At 38.3% G+C, this 16,786-nt stretch overlaps 1 protein-coding gene across 2 annotated transcripts in view; it reads left to right on the plus strand.

Moving 5' to 3' along the window:
- LOC126203349 (peregrin) overlaps positions 1 to 16,786 on the plus strand; it is a 266,717-nt gene that overhangs the window by 38,623 nt on the left and 211,308 nt on the right. For both annotated transcript variants that reach the window (XM_049937638.1, XM_049937639.1), the window contains exon 8: positions 16,087 to 16,357. In XM_049937638.1, coding sequence (XP_049793595.1) covers positions 16,087 to 16,357 — 271 coding nt within the window. The remainder of the gene's footprint in view (positions 1 to 16,086; positions 16,358 to 16,786) is intronic.

Consider the following 16,786-nt stretch of genomic DNA (forward strand, 5'->3'; position numbering starts at 1 on the left):
GTCAAGTGGAGTAATTGCATGTAAGTGGAATCTGTGACAGTATGCAACATTTCAGTTGAACTATATGATGTCTATTTGTGTACTCACAGGTGTTTCGTAAGCCAGTGAAATATGTCCCTGTCACATTGGATAAAAAATCTTACTTCTTTAGGGGTGCCATGTGGAGACATCTCTATGTTGACAGGATTGTGTTGTGAACCTGTAAAGTATCTCTCGGCACTAATAAAACATCCAGTGCACGATGGGATTCCATTGACTCCTGTTGTTGGCTTGGCTAGCTGGTTGCCAAGGCTGCTACAACAGCAATTTGGCTAAGGTTTAGCAGGCTAATGTGTGGCGATTTGCAGGCAAAGGTATAGTGTGTATTATGCCCCCATACTGCTAGAGCATTGTTGATCCCACTCCGGACCATGATGACTCATTGAGCTGTACCATTTTGTCGGAAACCGTGTAGTCAGCTGATCCTGCCCTCGCTGGACAGGTAGGCTCTTTACACGAGAAAGTGCCAGCAGTGATGAGAAGAAACGGAGGCACCAGATGGCTCCCTCACCCAGCAGTGAGTGCAAGTTCATCTATATATACAACACTACTCTGCAATTCAAGTGCCTCGCAGAAGGTTCATTGGACCACTTTCACAATAATTCTCTGTTATTCCACACTCGAAATGTGCAAGAAAAAAATTAAAGACCTATATCTTTCTGTGTGAGCTCTGATTTCCCCTATTTTATTATGATGATCATTTGTTTCTCCTTGTCTAGGCTGGTGTCAACAAACTATTTTCGCATTCAGAGGAGAAAGCTGGTGATTGAAGTTTCATGAGAAGATCTCGCCGCTGCGTGAAATGCCTTTGTTTTAATGGTGTACGCCCCAAATCCTGTATCGTGACCTTGACACTCTCTCCCCTATTTCTCAGTAATAAAAAACATGCTGCCCTTCTTTGAACTTTCATGGTGTACTTTGTTAATGCTACCTGGTAATGACCCCACACTGTGCAGCTGTACACCAAAAGAGGACAGACAAGCATAGTGTAGGCAGTCACTTTAAGAGATCTGTTGCATCCTCCAAGTGTTCTGTCAATAAAACATGTTGTTTGGTTCACCTTCCCCCATAACATTTTCTATTTTCTTTCCAATTTAAGTTGTTGGTAATTGTAATTTCTAGCAAAAGCTGAAATGCCTAACTCCATTTTCAAATGTATTTTTACAAGGGAAAACCCAGGAGAATTGCCCCAATTTAATCCTCATACCACTGAAAACATGACTGAAATAAGTATTGGTGTCTGTGGTGTTGAGAAACAGCTGAAATCGTTAAAATTGAACAAAGCTCCATGCCCTGATGGAATATCTGTCAGATATTATTTTGAATTTGTGGCTGAGTTAGTCCCCTCTTCAAACTATAATCTATCATTGAACCCTCGAACAAAAAACCATGCCCAGTTCTTGGAAAAAGGCACAGGTCATGCCCGTCTACAAGAGGGGTAGTAGAAGTGATCCATAACACAACTATCCAGTATCCTTGACATCGATTGGTCGTAGAATCTTAGGACATATTCTGAACTCAAACATAATGAGATATCTTGAACCGAATGACCTTCCAAATGCCATCCAGCATGGATTTCCAAAACATCGATCTTGTGAAAACCGAATCACACTTTTCTCACGTGATATACTGCAATCTTTGGGTCAGGACAAACAGGTAGATTCAGTATTTCTTGATTTCCAAAAAACATTTGACTAAATACCGCACCTATGCTTATTGTCAAAGGTATTATCATATGGGGGTATCAATTGAAATTTCTGATGGGATGGAGGACATTTTTGGTAGGGAGGACACATTATGTTATTTTGGATGGAGAGGCATTATCAGATGATGTAGTAACTTCGTGTGTCCCCGGGGAAGTGTGTTGGGACCCTTGCTGTTCATGATGTATATTAATGACCTTGCAGGCAATATTATTACAGGGTGTATACGCTCTGGTAAATGTGGGGAAAACCCGGGAATTTTTTCATCCGGGAGAAAATCGGGGAAAAATATCGGAATTTTAAAGAATTCTGGGAATTTTTTGTTGTTTTAGCTTTCAGTTAAATTTTTGTAGTTTTGGCTGGTAAGAACTGATACTTTAACAAAGAATTTTACTTAAGCTTGTTATTGCAATATAATACTGCAGCAATAAAACGTAAATGAGAAAAAAAAAACTTAAGTTAGAAAGGAAATGCGTCATTTACAGCAACAAAACACAGTGCACACACAAGCATCTGCCAACAGCAAAATGTGTGGAAGGCTTTAGGACGAACATATGGGATACCTATGTCATCGTGGCTTCGCAGGCACGGTAAGCCATTTTCTGGCGCTCTACTGCTGAAACGAAATCTCAACAGGTCGCCAGAAAATATTGCAATTAGTTCTTTGAAACATGTTACTTTCAAAATACATTTAATTTTATGCAGTATGAGTTATTTTCATGTGCGAACATGCTTTGAGTTTCTTAAATCACAGAGCGTTTGGTTTTCATTTAAAGCTTAACACTTTGAGGGCCAGCCACTTAGAAGTATTTAGAGCCCAGAAGACCAGACATTTACATCATTTCTTAAAATTTTACTGGTGTTTTTGTGTGATATATATCGAAGTGTAACACCTGCTAAAAAGACAAATATTATATGTTGAACCTTAGCTTTTCTTGTAGGTACTCTTTGTACATTAATTTAAACCATTAACTTTTCCTTGTGTGTTCACACTGCTTAACAGTGATGTTGCTACAGGCTGACTACATTATGTGCCCTATGCTCTGGATCACTACTTTTACATGCGACACATCTTCTGTAAGACGAAAACCGAGTTTCAGAAACAGTTTTTTGCTGTCGTGTTTACATGTTAAGGTCTGAAGCGGATTTGCTAGCCCAGTTAATTATGGCACCTGGAAAACAGCAGATGTAGTTTATGATTCAGTCAGGACAATCACTATGTCTCTTCAGTTAGACGAGGTGTAAACAGCTTCAGTCTAATATTTCTACTTATCCTTCATTGTATGAAAAGCCACTCCGTCAATATTAGCCGAAATTTTTTAAAAACAAGACGAAACCTGACAGTCAAGGCATGCTTCAATACCGATTGCGAAACTGAAAAAAAGGCAAACAGAAGCAGATTCCCAAAATCGATTTTGAAGTGATTACATGACTACCCAGGAGCGGTATTGGGCAATCGATTTGCAGAATCGGTTTTTGGAGCCCCATGTAAACGCAGTGAATAATTGCTATGTGAGATCACGTGACATGAGCTATGATGGGTTTAGAAAAGTGCATGGCAATCTCGATTTCAATGCTTCGGAAATTAATGTTCTGTGTTTGAAGAAAGTTGACTATATGCAGTGTGTACATAAAGTCTGGGAACACTTTCAGTTATTTATTGCACAAGAACTAAATGTTGTACAGATGTCATACATATTGCTTTTTTTTTTCCAGTATGCAAACCATGAGTGACCTGGCAGACGTTAATACGGTAATCAAATTCTTGCCATACCCGTCCCGGCACGGCATCGTCGACTGTGGCTGTCGCTTACCGTATTCTCTCCCAGAGCTCTGCTACATCGCGTGGTAGAGGTGGTACATAAACCAGACTTGTAATGTTTCCCCACAGAAAAAAAGTCTCACAGAGTGAGATCTGGGGATCGGGGAGGTCATTTCATGAAACAACTGTCCCCTTCTTTAGCATGTCCGATCCATCGATACGGCAGCTCCGTGTTCAGTACCCACGAACTTCCCAAACTACACTGTGGTGGTATACATGAAAACAAACTTTCATGGTTTCTCTTCGAAATGACATATATACGATATCTGTACAATGTTTGGTTCTTGTGCAATAAATAATTGAAAGTGTTCCGGACTTTATGTACACCCTGTACTTTCGTAATACAAAAATATGCAGCGTACATGTTGCTGCAAATCAAAGATCTTCCAAAACGCATTTTTTTCTGGGGATTCGTTTCCTAAAGTGGTGGGAGGCTCTACGCCAGTGTATAAAATCTTAACCATTTGAAGGACTGATAAGTTTTATGACCCCAAGGGAAAGTATACTGTCACTTAACACTGAAAAAGCGTATTTTCACCTGGGAGAAAGTTTATTTTTTAACCGGGAAATCCAGGAAAAACCTGGGACTATTTTTTCTTTGTCATCGTATACACCCATACCATACCACGTATACACCCATACCATATAGAACTAACAGGGGATATTAAATGTAGACAGAGAAGAGCAGCACGAATGGTCACAGGTTTGTTTAATCCATCAGAGAGTCACAGAGATACTGAAGGAACTGAACCGGAAACCTATCGAAGATAGAGGCAGACTATCCCGAGAAAGTCTATTAACAAAGTTTTGAGAACGGGCTTTAAATGATTACTGTAGGAATATACCACAACCCCCTACATATTACTCACATAGGGGTGACTGTGTGAATAAGATTAGAATAATTATTGCACACACAGAGGCATTCAAATGATCATTTGTTCCATGCTCCATACATGAATGGAACAGGAAAAAACCCTAGCAACCGGTACAATAGCACATACTCTCTGCCATGCGCCTCATGGTGGTTTGCAGAATATAGATGTAATGTAGATGCTTTTAGATTTGATTGATTTTTTGTGCAACCAAAGTTTAACGGATTCCTTTAGCACTTACGTGGATGACCTCACACTTGTTATTTGGGGTCTGTTGCCAATTTTCGCACCATCCAAATATCTTATCTAAATCATTTTGCAATTGGTTTTATTCTTCTGATGACTTTGTGAGTCAATAAACATCATCATCTGCACACAACCTAAGACTGCTGCTCAGAGTGTCTGCTAAATTGTTTATAAAGGTAAGGAACAGCAGAGGGCCTATTGGGGAATGCCAGAAATCACTGCTGTTTTACTCAATGACTTTCTGTCAGTTACTATGAAGTATGCTATGATGGGAAACGATGCATCCAGTCACATACCTGAGACAATATTCCATAAGCACGCAATTTGATTACAAGCCACTTGTGAGGTACGGTGTCAACAGCATTTGGGAAATATAGAAATACGAAATCAGTTTTAAATCCATTGTTGATTTCAAATTGATTGTGTATTTCTAGATGATGATGTCAGTGTGATAAGCACCATGAGATGTACTAGTGTTGGAAGACCTTCAGTCTCCCCGTCAACGATGTGGTAGGCAGCAACCAGTGTGAAGTCTCATGAGTGGAGGTTATGGTTACTTGAAAGTTGTCATCTCAGGGGGTGGCAAGCAGCTTATTCATGAGAAGTGCTGGAACATTTAACACATGAATGTTACTGCACTGTAACAGTTATTGAATTGAGTGCTTCGGTTCAAACAAAGTTGATCCTAATTCAGATCTGAAGTATTTATGGAGATGGAGGTACTGGCATGAGGTTCTATTCACTATCACCAAATATAGCCCGGTTCTGTACTAGAGGTCAGTGGTTCTCATACCACTGTGTTTGCTTAACAATTTGTATGTGGCTCTTTAACTTCACTGTCAAGTCTCTAAAACATGTTATTGCGTCCGAGGTAATGCTTGTTGCTTCATGTAACAAGAGCTGATGGCTGACATTTTCCTGTATGTGTAACGTGTGCCTAGCAATTGGTGCTGATGTAGCAATGTGTGCTCATGTATGCAACCAACTTGCAATGTTGTTTGTTTCTTTCTGCTGCATAGCTATGTCACCACCTCTGCCTGTTGTTACATGTGACTGTGTTTGCGTGAACTTCAGAAAAATTTTAGTGTTTTTCCCCTTTTCTACAGGGAATTTTAATTCCTTCCCTTTTTTACAGTTCCTTCTAGTGTAATATGAGTTGTGGCATTAATTATCACATCCGAATGTGTATGACCAATCATAGTTCTCTTGAAGAAAAACGGGCACTACACACTTATAGGAAATGGCATGAAATATGTTTACTTCTGGCCTTTTTCACTCCTCCAATGACGTTACAGTTTTTGTACTTCTGCGTTAAGGCATCATACTTGTTTAATTTTTGAATAAATAAAATATTGATTTAAATAACACACAGAGTGAAGGTAACCACGAACACGTAGTTGAGGCATTGTGTGGTCAAACAAGACTGGCAACATTGCTAAGTTCGTGGACAGTGACCTTCAGAGATAACTAATACAGAACGCGTACCTCCAGCATTTCCCCATTCTCTTAAATACTGCCCATGTAGTTTTCACGAAATAAATGGCGCCATATTTTATCATTATACTGCTGTTAAAGTTTGTATTTCATCCACTCCAATTGCTTCTATGGTAATATTCTGCATATACATCTACATCTATACCCTGCAAACCACTGTGAAGTGCATGGCAGAGGGCACATCCCATTGTACCAGTTATTAGGGTTTCTTCTCATTCCATTCAAATACAGAGTGTGAGAAAAGTGATTGTACCAGTGCATGTGTGTGTGCTGTAATTAATCTGATGATCTCCTCACGATCCCTTTGTGAGCAATAAGCAGGGGGTCATACTATATTCCTTAAAGTCATCATTTAAAGTTGGTTCTTGAAACTTTGTAAGTAGACTTTCTCGGGATAGCGTACATCTATCTTCGGGAGTCTGCCAGTTCAGTTTCCGTGGCTCTCTCCAATTGGTCAAACAAACCTGTGACCATTTGTGCCGCTTTTCTCCATATACATTAAGTATCCCGCTTGAGTCCTATTTGATACGTGTCCCATGCATGTGAGCAGTGTTCCAGAATGAGTCTTGCAAGTGGTTTGTAAGAAATCTCCTTTGAAGATTAATTGCATTTTCCCAGTATTCTACTAATAATCCAAAGTCCACCACCTGCTTTACCCACAACTGCACCTGTGTGATCATTCCATTTCATATCTGCACAAAATGTTACACAGAGGTGTACGTATGAGTTTACCGATTGATATTAAGTCATAGGATACTATGTTTTTTGTGATGTACACAGTTTTACATGTCTGAACATTTAAAGCAAGTTGCCAATTTAGGCACCACTTTGAAATCTTGTCAAGGTATGATTGAATATTTGTACACTTATTTTCAGACATTACTTCACTATAGATAATAGTGTCATATGCAAAATGTCTTATGCTGCTATTAATATTATCCTCGAGGTCATTAATTTACAACATGAACAGTGAGAGTCCCAACACTTTCTCATTGGGCAAAACCAAAGTTACTTCTGCATCTGGTTATGACTCTCCATCCAAAATAACATGCTGCATCCTGCCAAGCAAAAAATTCTCAATCTGGTCACAAACTTCACTTGATACCCTATATGATCATACTTTTGTAAATAAGTATAGATGGGAGCCAAACACTTTTCAGGAATCAAGAAATACTGCACCTACCTGACATCCTTGATCCAAAACTTTCAGAAAAAACTTGAGAAAAGTGAGAGTTGAGCTTTGGATGATCAATGTTTTCGCAATTCTTGCTGGCTGGTATGGGGCAGGTCATTCTGTTTGAGATACCTCTTTATGTTTGAGCTCAGAATATGTCCTGATATTCTACAACAAATCACTGTCAAGGAGGTAGGACAGCTGTTCGGTTGATCATTTCTGTCACCTTCCTTGTAAATGGCTGTGACTTTTGCTGTCTTCCAACTACTGGGGACAGTTTTTTGTTCAAGATACCTATGATAGCTTATCATTAGAAGAGGGGCTCACTCGCTGCAAATTCAGTGTAGAATCTGATAGGGATTCCATTGGGCACTAGGGCTTTATTCAGTTTTATTGATCTCAGCTGTTCCTGAACACCCCTGACACTAAAGCCATCTTCACAAGGAACATGTTTCCCATTACGAAGCATGCCAGATATGGGTCCATCATGCTTGCTACACACACTGAAACAGCCTGCTATGTCTCACGGAACATGCTCCTTATTGTGATTTGCAATTTTGACATTCTCCTGCAGCATCTGCCACACAAATCACACAGTTTCTTTATGAAAATGGAGGCACATAAAATATGTGTGTTAACTATGTTATGAAGTTATTCATTAACTCAATTAAATGTTCAACCTATTTTCGGGTTAAGTTGATTGTATTTGAAGTATAGTGTCTTAACTCCAGTTCGCACATCTGTAATATCCATATTCTCAATGTAGCATTGACTGCCATCACTCAAAAATAACATACTTCATTACATGGACTCCAAGACCAAGATTCATTTTGTAATTTCGTTTGAATGGATCAAATTTTTTTCTAAGCTGCTCACCATCATTGAAAAAGATATTTACTGTAAAGCCAAGGGATAAGTCTGCATATTTTACACAAAGTTTCGTAAGAGCAGTGTGTAACTTGTGTTTACTTTCTGACTTTGACTGGCTGTTTCATTATGATTTCTGGCCACTGGGGAAACACTCCAGTTGTTGGTCTCTGCAACAAGAATTACTGCAACTACATTACTTAGATAAAGAACATTGATGGTTGCGGGTAATATTTTTATTGAATTAATAAGACAAGCTCTGAATCTTTTAGAAAAAAGCTGAAAAAAAATTGAGAAGTGGAGGACATGAACTTCACAGCTCGTGATTCTATCGATGCAGCTACAGCTTCATCATGGGGGCCAGTTCTCCCCATAAGGCATACACTGTCAAAAGACCGCATCTATATCTGTAATTATTTGATATTTTACTATGGCAAATTGTATCAAAATGATGTGCTTTTGATAGATCCATTGTGTTGTATTATTGAAAACATATACTTTCACAGCATGCAGCTTATAACACTAAAAACATCAAATACAATTATCAGTTGTTATATATCACTTCATTATAACAAATCATAGCTAAAATTATGCATTTTCGAGAGATCCTCAATTTGCTGATAATTTGAAACAGCTTATATTCATACCACATACACCATAATAAAGAAAACCAAACAAGTATGTAGCTTATCTCAGTACAATATGGCCACTCCTTCCATTATAAACTATTCTCTTGGGTACATACCAATCCAGTGCATGATCAACTATTCTTTTAAACTTACACCATAGTTCATCTATGTGCTCCTGTCGTGTGTGATCATTAATATCAGTTTTGATGGGTACGTCCTCAAAGAGGTCAGGTCTGTTTTTGTTGCCATTAGATCTAATATATTTCCATCATGCATGAGCTTCCAAACTATCTGTTTTTGGAAATTTTCAGAGAAGGCATTTAATAATGTTTTACAGGATGTCTTGTTACACCCACTATTAACAAAACTGTAATTTTCCCAGTTGATTGTTAGATGGTTGAAGTCTCCACCAATGATTTTAGAATGACTAGGGAACTTCTGTATAAGCAAATTGTTCTTAGTTTTCTCTCCAGTATTCCTGCCAGTCTTTCCCGTGTCAACCATCTCTTGTGGTGTTACATGTGGTCAGCATCCACACTTCCATTTTGTCACACCACTTTATAGCAAGCATTGTATTTGTGCACATAAATTGAAAATCTCCTCGTTCTAGTTTCTTCTGAAGTTTCGACTGGCATGTTGCATCTATTCTTATGGGCAGTACCACATGCATTTGTCCCATGACTGTGAAGCCAGGAAAATAAGTCTCGTCTTGGGTACCAGTTGTTGAGGTAGAAGATATGTCCACATTCTAAACAGGGCTTTATTAGTGCAGCTACTACGTCACCCCTTTCCCCCAAATTGTGGAATTCAGTTTCTGTTGAGTCCCTCTATAAACAATAAAATCTAAGACATAGCATGTCTTACAATCACATAATACAAATGTTTTAATTCCGAATCTACTCCGTTTTGATGAAATGAATTGCCTGAAAGATAAGCGTCCTTTGAATAATAACAAACTTTCATCAGTGTAGAGTTTCTGATGTGGTATGAACACACAATGGGAAGCTGTATGAACTTTATCGACAGTGTTCCTAATTTTGAACAGTCTGTCTCCTCCATTAGTGGCAGAGTTGTCACTGAAATGTAACTTTCTCATAAGTAACAAAAAGTGGTCTCTTCACATCAGTTCACCAAAAAATAGAATCTTGAGAAGAACATCTCTGATCCAGTATTTGCTAATTTTTAGTTTTTTCATGCGAGGCATCAGAAGACAAACAGCTATGAAAATATACATTTCTTCACATCCAGTATCTTTACACTTTGATGTTCGAGAATGCACTGATTCTGGAGTATTCTCCTTGGTGAATAAATAAAACAGATTCGTTTCATCAGCTATGTATTTTATCAGTTCTTCTGTAAAGATTAACATGGAAATTGACAGAATACTTGCCTCATTCCCTATTTGACACATGTCCGTATAGCGTATCATCAAATGCTTGATTAACTGGCCGAAAATCATTTTCTTTCCAGTTAAATTTATTGCTAAGGCGTGAGTTCTTCGTAGGCATTTCACTATCACTTTTTGAGTCTTGATATTCAGAATAACTAACATCTCTTGTTGAAACACGAGACTGTATTGACACCCCTGCTGATGTTTACAGTTTATGACTATAGCTTTCTGATTCTGTAGAAGAGCTGTCAGTTTCGTCAAGATCAAGTACTTCATCCTCACCGTCGCTCCTTGTAAGAATCTCTGTGATTTCTTCCTCGGTGCACTCACAACACCTTGCCATTTTCGTTGTAAAATACAGGACCCGAAGAACACTGAACAGAAAATTTTAGTGTGAAGCCTAGGCTCACAACAGATGGTGAATCAGATGGCAAGCTAGTGGCCAGAAATGTGAAATGCTACTGAGGCATGGAGCGGGAAGTACCCTGTGCGACTTATCTCGTCATCAGCACTCAGGTAGCGGCGCATCTATACTCGTGCTCAGGGGCCTGCAAACGGGTGCAACTTAACTTGTCAACAACGCTCGGGGGAAAACTGGCGGTTGCGACTATACTTGTCATCAGCACCTTGGTAGCAGCAGGCAGCATAAGTGAACTCGTCAACAGTGGTCAAAGGGTTAACTAAATTGTAAATGCCACTTTAATACGATGAATTAATTTATGCACAGGGCAGTGGTAACTTCTGAAAATTCACAAAAATGTACATTTATTTGCATTGATATACAGTGAAATTCTGGGTGATCTATTTTTTTGGCAGCAACTGTTACTCGTGAGTGCTGATGTGCTATGAAAAAATTGTGCATGCTACCTGTGTAGGTACCTTATCTTTTCTCAATTTTTTTTTTTTATTATTGCAGTCAGTACCTCTACCCATAATAGGTTAACACAAGCTGAATTTAGAAACCTGCATTGTACAGAAATTAATCACAATTTTTTGGCCATGAAGTGGGATTGACTTTGACTTGAAACATTTCGTAGAAAATGTTCAGTTGCAGTCATCGTTTCACAGCCTAGCAATACTATGAAAGAATAGCTTTCATTTTGCACAAACTTGAGTTGAAAAGAAATAATACAGAAGTTTTAGTGGAGTAAATATGTGAATGTGCAACTTGCAGGTTTCTGAAATTTAACTCTCCCCTCCCCAATATTTAAGGTTAAGTTAAGGAAAATATTGACAATGTGAGTAATGAATGAGAATAATAATTGCTCCCATAAGAATTCTGGAAGACAACACATCATTAATGTGTGCAAGCTCAAAGGCATTTCATAGGCAATGCATAGCAGAATAAGAAAGAGAAATTCAAACTATTTGCGGTTATCAGTATGTATATGGAGTTTGACAGCAACCAACAATGATTGAACATCTCTTACAGAGACGCTCCCTGGGCTTGAGTAGCAGCAACTACACACTTCATATTAGATTCTACGCAACCTGGTGTTCACAAGGTGGTGAGAATTTAACTAACAAATGCCGACATTGTGCAAAAAATGCACATTTATGGATCAGAATAGTGCATAGATGAAGATCAGTCAGCAATGAAATATTTTTCAGCCAGTATACATACAGTGCAGTTGTCTGCTACTCTCGGAGCATATAGTTTCTGGATTTTTGAATAACAGTGGCTTCAAATCCTGTGAAGTGTTGCAGCTTAAGATCACAGAAAGATACGTAATCTGTGGCCAACATGGTCAGCTTCAGTTTATGTTCAAAATAAAATTAGCTGCAGAATCTGCATTCCTTGTATCTTATTGTGCACAACGTTTCTCGTCATGTTTTGCATATACATTTCGTGAATTGATATTTATGGTGACCTCTTTACAATCTTGTCATTGTTGGTTGTAGTTACTATGTCAGTTTATGTATTATAATTTATTTCCTTACATTTGCACAGTGCCATTTCCGACTACAGATCTTTTGGCTGTGAGGAAGTTCGAAGATTAATTTTCCTTCATCTTTAAAACACGACACCTTCAGTAATAAATACTGTGTATCTGCAGTGTACATTTATCTGTAGTTGAAATGTGATAATTTTGTTAATAGCAGATATATCAGTGATTCCAGGTATATTTCCTTCTAATTTAGATCAACACTGAACCCATTTGTTCCATCCAAGTTCAATGTTACACAATATATTAAGTTCATGAACTGGTTTCTTTTTTTTGAACTAAGGTAAAATTGATCTCCAGTCAGCAAAATTCATAGTCATCTTTAAACATTTACTACTGAAAGAGAAAAAATCTTGTAAAGGTATCTAGTGAAAGTAAAATTATAGCTGTGATTATACGAGGTATGTCCTCAAAGTAAGTTCCATTTGGTTATATAAAACAAATGTGTACAGATACAGAAAAAATATTTATTGTACAAAAATTTACAACTGTTAAACTACATTTCTACATAGCTTCCAAAATTTTGTAGGCACTTGTCATAGTGTGGCACAAGTTTTTGTATGCCTTCTTCATAGAAGGTTGCTGCCTATGTATTCAACCATGTGGTAACATGGTCTTTCAGCTCATCATCATCATTGAAGTGTTGACCACCAAGGGCAGATTTTAGGTGTAAGAAGAGATGAAAGTCGCTAGGAGCGATGTCCGGGCTGTACGGAGGATGATCAAACGAGTTCCAGTGAAATTCTTGTAAGAGTTGTTTGATCATATTTGCCGTGTGAGGTCGGGCATTATCGTGAGAAAAAACAACCAATCCTCAGCCCTTGTTATATATTGCGCAGCACAATTTCTTAATGGTCTCGTAGTAACCATGTGCATTGATTGTTTGGCCTAGTGGTAAGAAATCAATCAGCAAAATGCCTTTTCTCTCCCAAAAAACAGTTCACATGACTTTTCGAGGTGTCAAGATTTGCTTAGGCTTAACCTTCGTTGGGGATGAAGTGTGCCTCCATTCCATTGATTGCCGTTTTGTTTCAGGGTGTTGTATGATACCCAAGTTTCATCCCCCGTGACTATCCGAGAAAGAATACCATCACCTTCTTCATTGTAACTTGTCAAAAACTGAAGTGCACTGCCCATCTGGTGGTTGTTTTTTGTGCAAAAAGTTTGGGTACCAAATGTGAGCAAAGTTTTCCAAATTTCAGTTTTTCAGTAAGAATTTCATGAATTAGTGATAGTGAGATTTGCGGAACTTCCATAGTAGCAAGGGAACTAAGTGTAAACTTATGATTGTGCTTAATCTTCTCTTCAATTGTCTGAACCAGTTCATCAATAACCACAGACGGGTGTCCACTTCGTTCTTCATCCTGCACTTGATCATGTCCTTCATCGAACAATCTGACCCATCTTCTAACCACTGAATCACTTACAGCATTTTGTCCGTAAACCTTGCAGATTTGCCGATGAATTTCTTTTGGTTTAACTTTCTGTGCATTTAGAAAACAAATCACAGATCTGATTTCACATGCGGCGGGATTTTCAATTACGGCTGCACTACAAAGTACACATTGGCAGCAGCGATCTGAAAATGGCATACATGTCTTCTTGAGTCAGAGTAACTGCCGCACATGCTCGGAACTGCAATTGTAGTGCTGCCACGGATAGAAGTAGAAACGGAACTTACTTTGTGGATGACCCTTGTATTTGATAAGTGCATACTATGCTTAATAACTGTAACAAATGGTTTTCAGTTTCTGTGTCATATTGTGGAAAATACTACTACTAGAAGTAAAATGAGGAAGTAGGGAGAAGGGGGAGAGACGATCAGTCACCTATTCTGAGGGTGTGTGAACTGAAGAACAGACATTTTTTTTCGCGTGTGTGCAAATGTTACCTAACACATGTGAGGTGTAAGTCATTTTTAGAACAATAACTACAATTCACCAAATATGCGAATGTACTGTGCCATTGTGATGCACAGTCGTCTATTAAGAATGAAAGGACAAGATCATTGACACAAGATTATTTTGAAATGTGGTCCATGCTTTGCAAAACCAGCAAACTTGCCTCATTGAATTAGTTTCTATGTTATTGTTGAATTATCAAATGTTTTAGCTCCTAGCTGTAAGGCACCGAGCAACCCCCGAACATACAGCAGTGGAAATGTCTCAAAGCTAAACAGCTAATTCTTGGATCATGAATTGAAAAGAAGCATATAATATTGATTATTCAACCTTTATTCATGTTCACGACAGAGAGCTGTTAAGGAATTTATAATGTATTGTAAGTGCTGCAGTCTGATGGTTGTTAAAGGGCCCAAAGTGCGTGGTCATTGGTCCACAGCCTGATGGTGTCTGGCTATGCTAATTCAGTTGTTTTCAGTCGGATAGTAGCAACTGCACTTCACAGTTGCTATTTCATTGTGAATGATGTTTTTTACTCACAGTTGAAAGCAAAGTCATTAAGTGTGTCACAAAATGATGTCCCTTAAGTTTCATTGAGTGACATATTCTGACCAGTCGACTTTCATTTATGTGTTATACTTTCAAGTCAACTTTATGACGTAAATAATTCTAGATACATCACTGCATTTAGTACTTACTTGTTTCAATTTTTCTGTATAGCCACAGCTGCACAACTACCCTCACACTGTTTCAAACAGTCGCTAAAACTCAGTTGATGGATAACTTGAAAGCAAACATGATAAAATAAGAACTGCACCATCCAGAAAGGCCACTGGTTGCAGTTGTGTTTGAAAACCTTCAGTAAATTAAATGTTCTACTAACTACTTGAGGTTATGCCACCCGCACTTCATACAAGGCTGTTCCTCTGTTGTTTTTTTATCAATCAGTGACTTGCGACTTTTCTTGTGTATGTTTTGTTTTTCAGGCAATAAGGTCATGGTGGTGTTTGCCAAAAAGTTATTAATTTTGCAGCATCCTAGTACAAACACCTAATTTCTGTATCTTCTTTTCTGATTTACCTGTGACATACTGACGTCTTTTGTTTTCCCGTTTTAGTATAATGTTTCTGGATTTGTCCTTATATAACATTGATATTGCTGATAGAAATTTGTATTGCTAAAGAGAACTGTAACCTTTAATAAGGAGGCCATTGCCATGGAAGTAACTGCTAAGTTTAATATAGTTTTAGAGAACACTGTTAGTGGATGCATTCTGATGGGGACTGCAATAACATATTTGTGTTGTCACCAAACTCTCACAAACTTGGTGAATGGAAAATAGAGGCTTCAGTGTTCCAAGGGACATACAATCCAGTGTGTTATCATCCAGCTGTAAATCATGGTAGATGTGTTTTGGACAGTTGTGTTGCAGGTTCTTATTGATTCTAGAGTATTTCTGAAGGAGAAGGTATTTGTTAATGTTCATGCAATGACTTTTAGGTTATCATGTTCAGTCAGTGGATATGCATAATTTCCAGCAGGTGGCTGCATTGTTCTAGATAATATCCACTCTTAACGTAATTCGAAAAGTCCGGTGTTGACTTGATGAAAAGTAAATAACTATTATTCTCTTTCATACTTCCTAGATTTGAATGTTGTTCTTTGTATTAAAATAGCAGTAAAGTCCATATTATTGTTCTGTGGCACCTTTCAAGGAATAGGAACAGTTTTTCTTTGTGAGGAGTGGTGTAAAATGTTGTTGACCACCATTGAGGATTGATATTCATTGATCCCAGGTTGATTCAAGCTGTTTTCAATGCTAGAGGTGAGACTTCATTCACATTCACATGTTCATTTTATCATATCCAACTGCTATGGCTTTGCAATCTCCTCCCCCCCCCCCCCTCCCTCACTCCCCTCTCTCCCCCGCATGCGCGCTTGCTTTTGCTCGTGTTACATATTCTTTGTGCATCATTTGACTTAAAGATATATTCTGTTTAAAGGTGCTATTGAACCTGGTCCTGTGCTGGTACAAAAGACAGCCTATTGTGATGCACATACACCAGCAGAAGCTGAAAGACCTCGCAGTCAAGCTGCATCATCTACACCTCAAAGTACCAATGGTGGTGGTAGTGGTGGTGCCAGTGGTGGTGGTGGCACTGGTGGTGGTGGTGATGACGATGAAAATCAGAAAATGAAAAAGGCACGAAGAATGCTTGCCAAGAAGCGGAGCTCTGTTCCTGTTATTTCAATTCCAACAATACCTCCTGAGAGGTAAGTAAATTATAGCTTTGGATATGTGATGAATAGTCAGCTGGATTCCTTACTGTCCGTCTTAGTCTTTGCCTCATTCAAATGAAGAAGTGATGAGTTTTGAGATTTTAATATAATTCTATGGTGGTGATGAGAAAGAGAGTAATGAGGTACAAGTTATATATTTGCTGGGGTTAATTTAACGATGTCACACTGACTCCACACCATAATAGACAATAAGGCAATTGCTGTAATATGCTGTGCAAAAGTCTTCTTTAAATTGCAGGGTGTAATTTTTTGATAGTAAATTAATAATATTGTCAGCATTCCGGTGATGGTTTGTATATAAAGACCTGTGTTGTGGTTTAGGGGAAAAAAGTTTCAAGAGTGAAAGTGTAAGATGCAGAAAGCTCATAAAGATGATCATGTAGGTGAATTTGTCGTTTGTAA

The sequence above is a fragment of the Schistocerca nitens genome, chromosome 9, assembly GCF_023898315.1.
Source record: "Schistocerca nitens isolate TAMUIC-IGC-003100 chromosome 9, iqSchNite1.1, whole genome shotgun sequence".
NCBI classification, from domain to species: Eukaryota; Metazoa; Arthropoda; class Insecta; order Orthoptera; family Acrididae; genus Schistocerca; species Schistocerca nitens.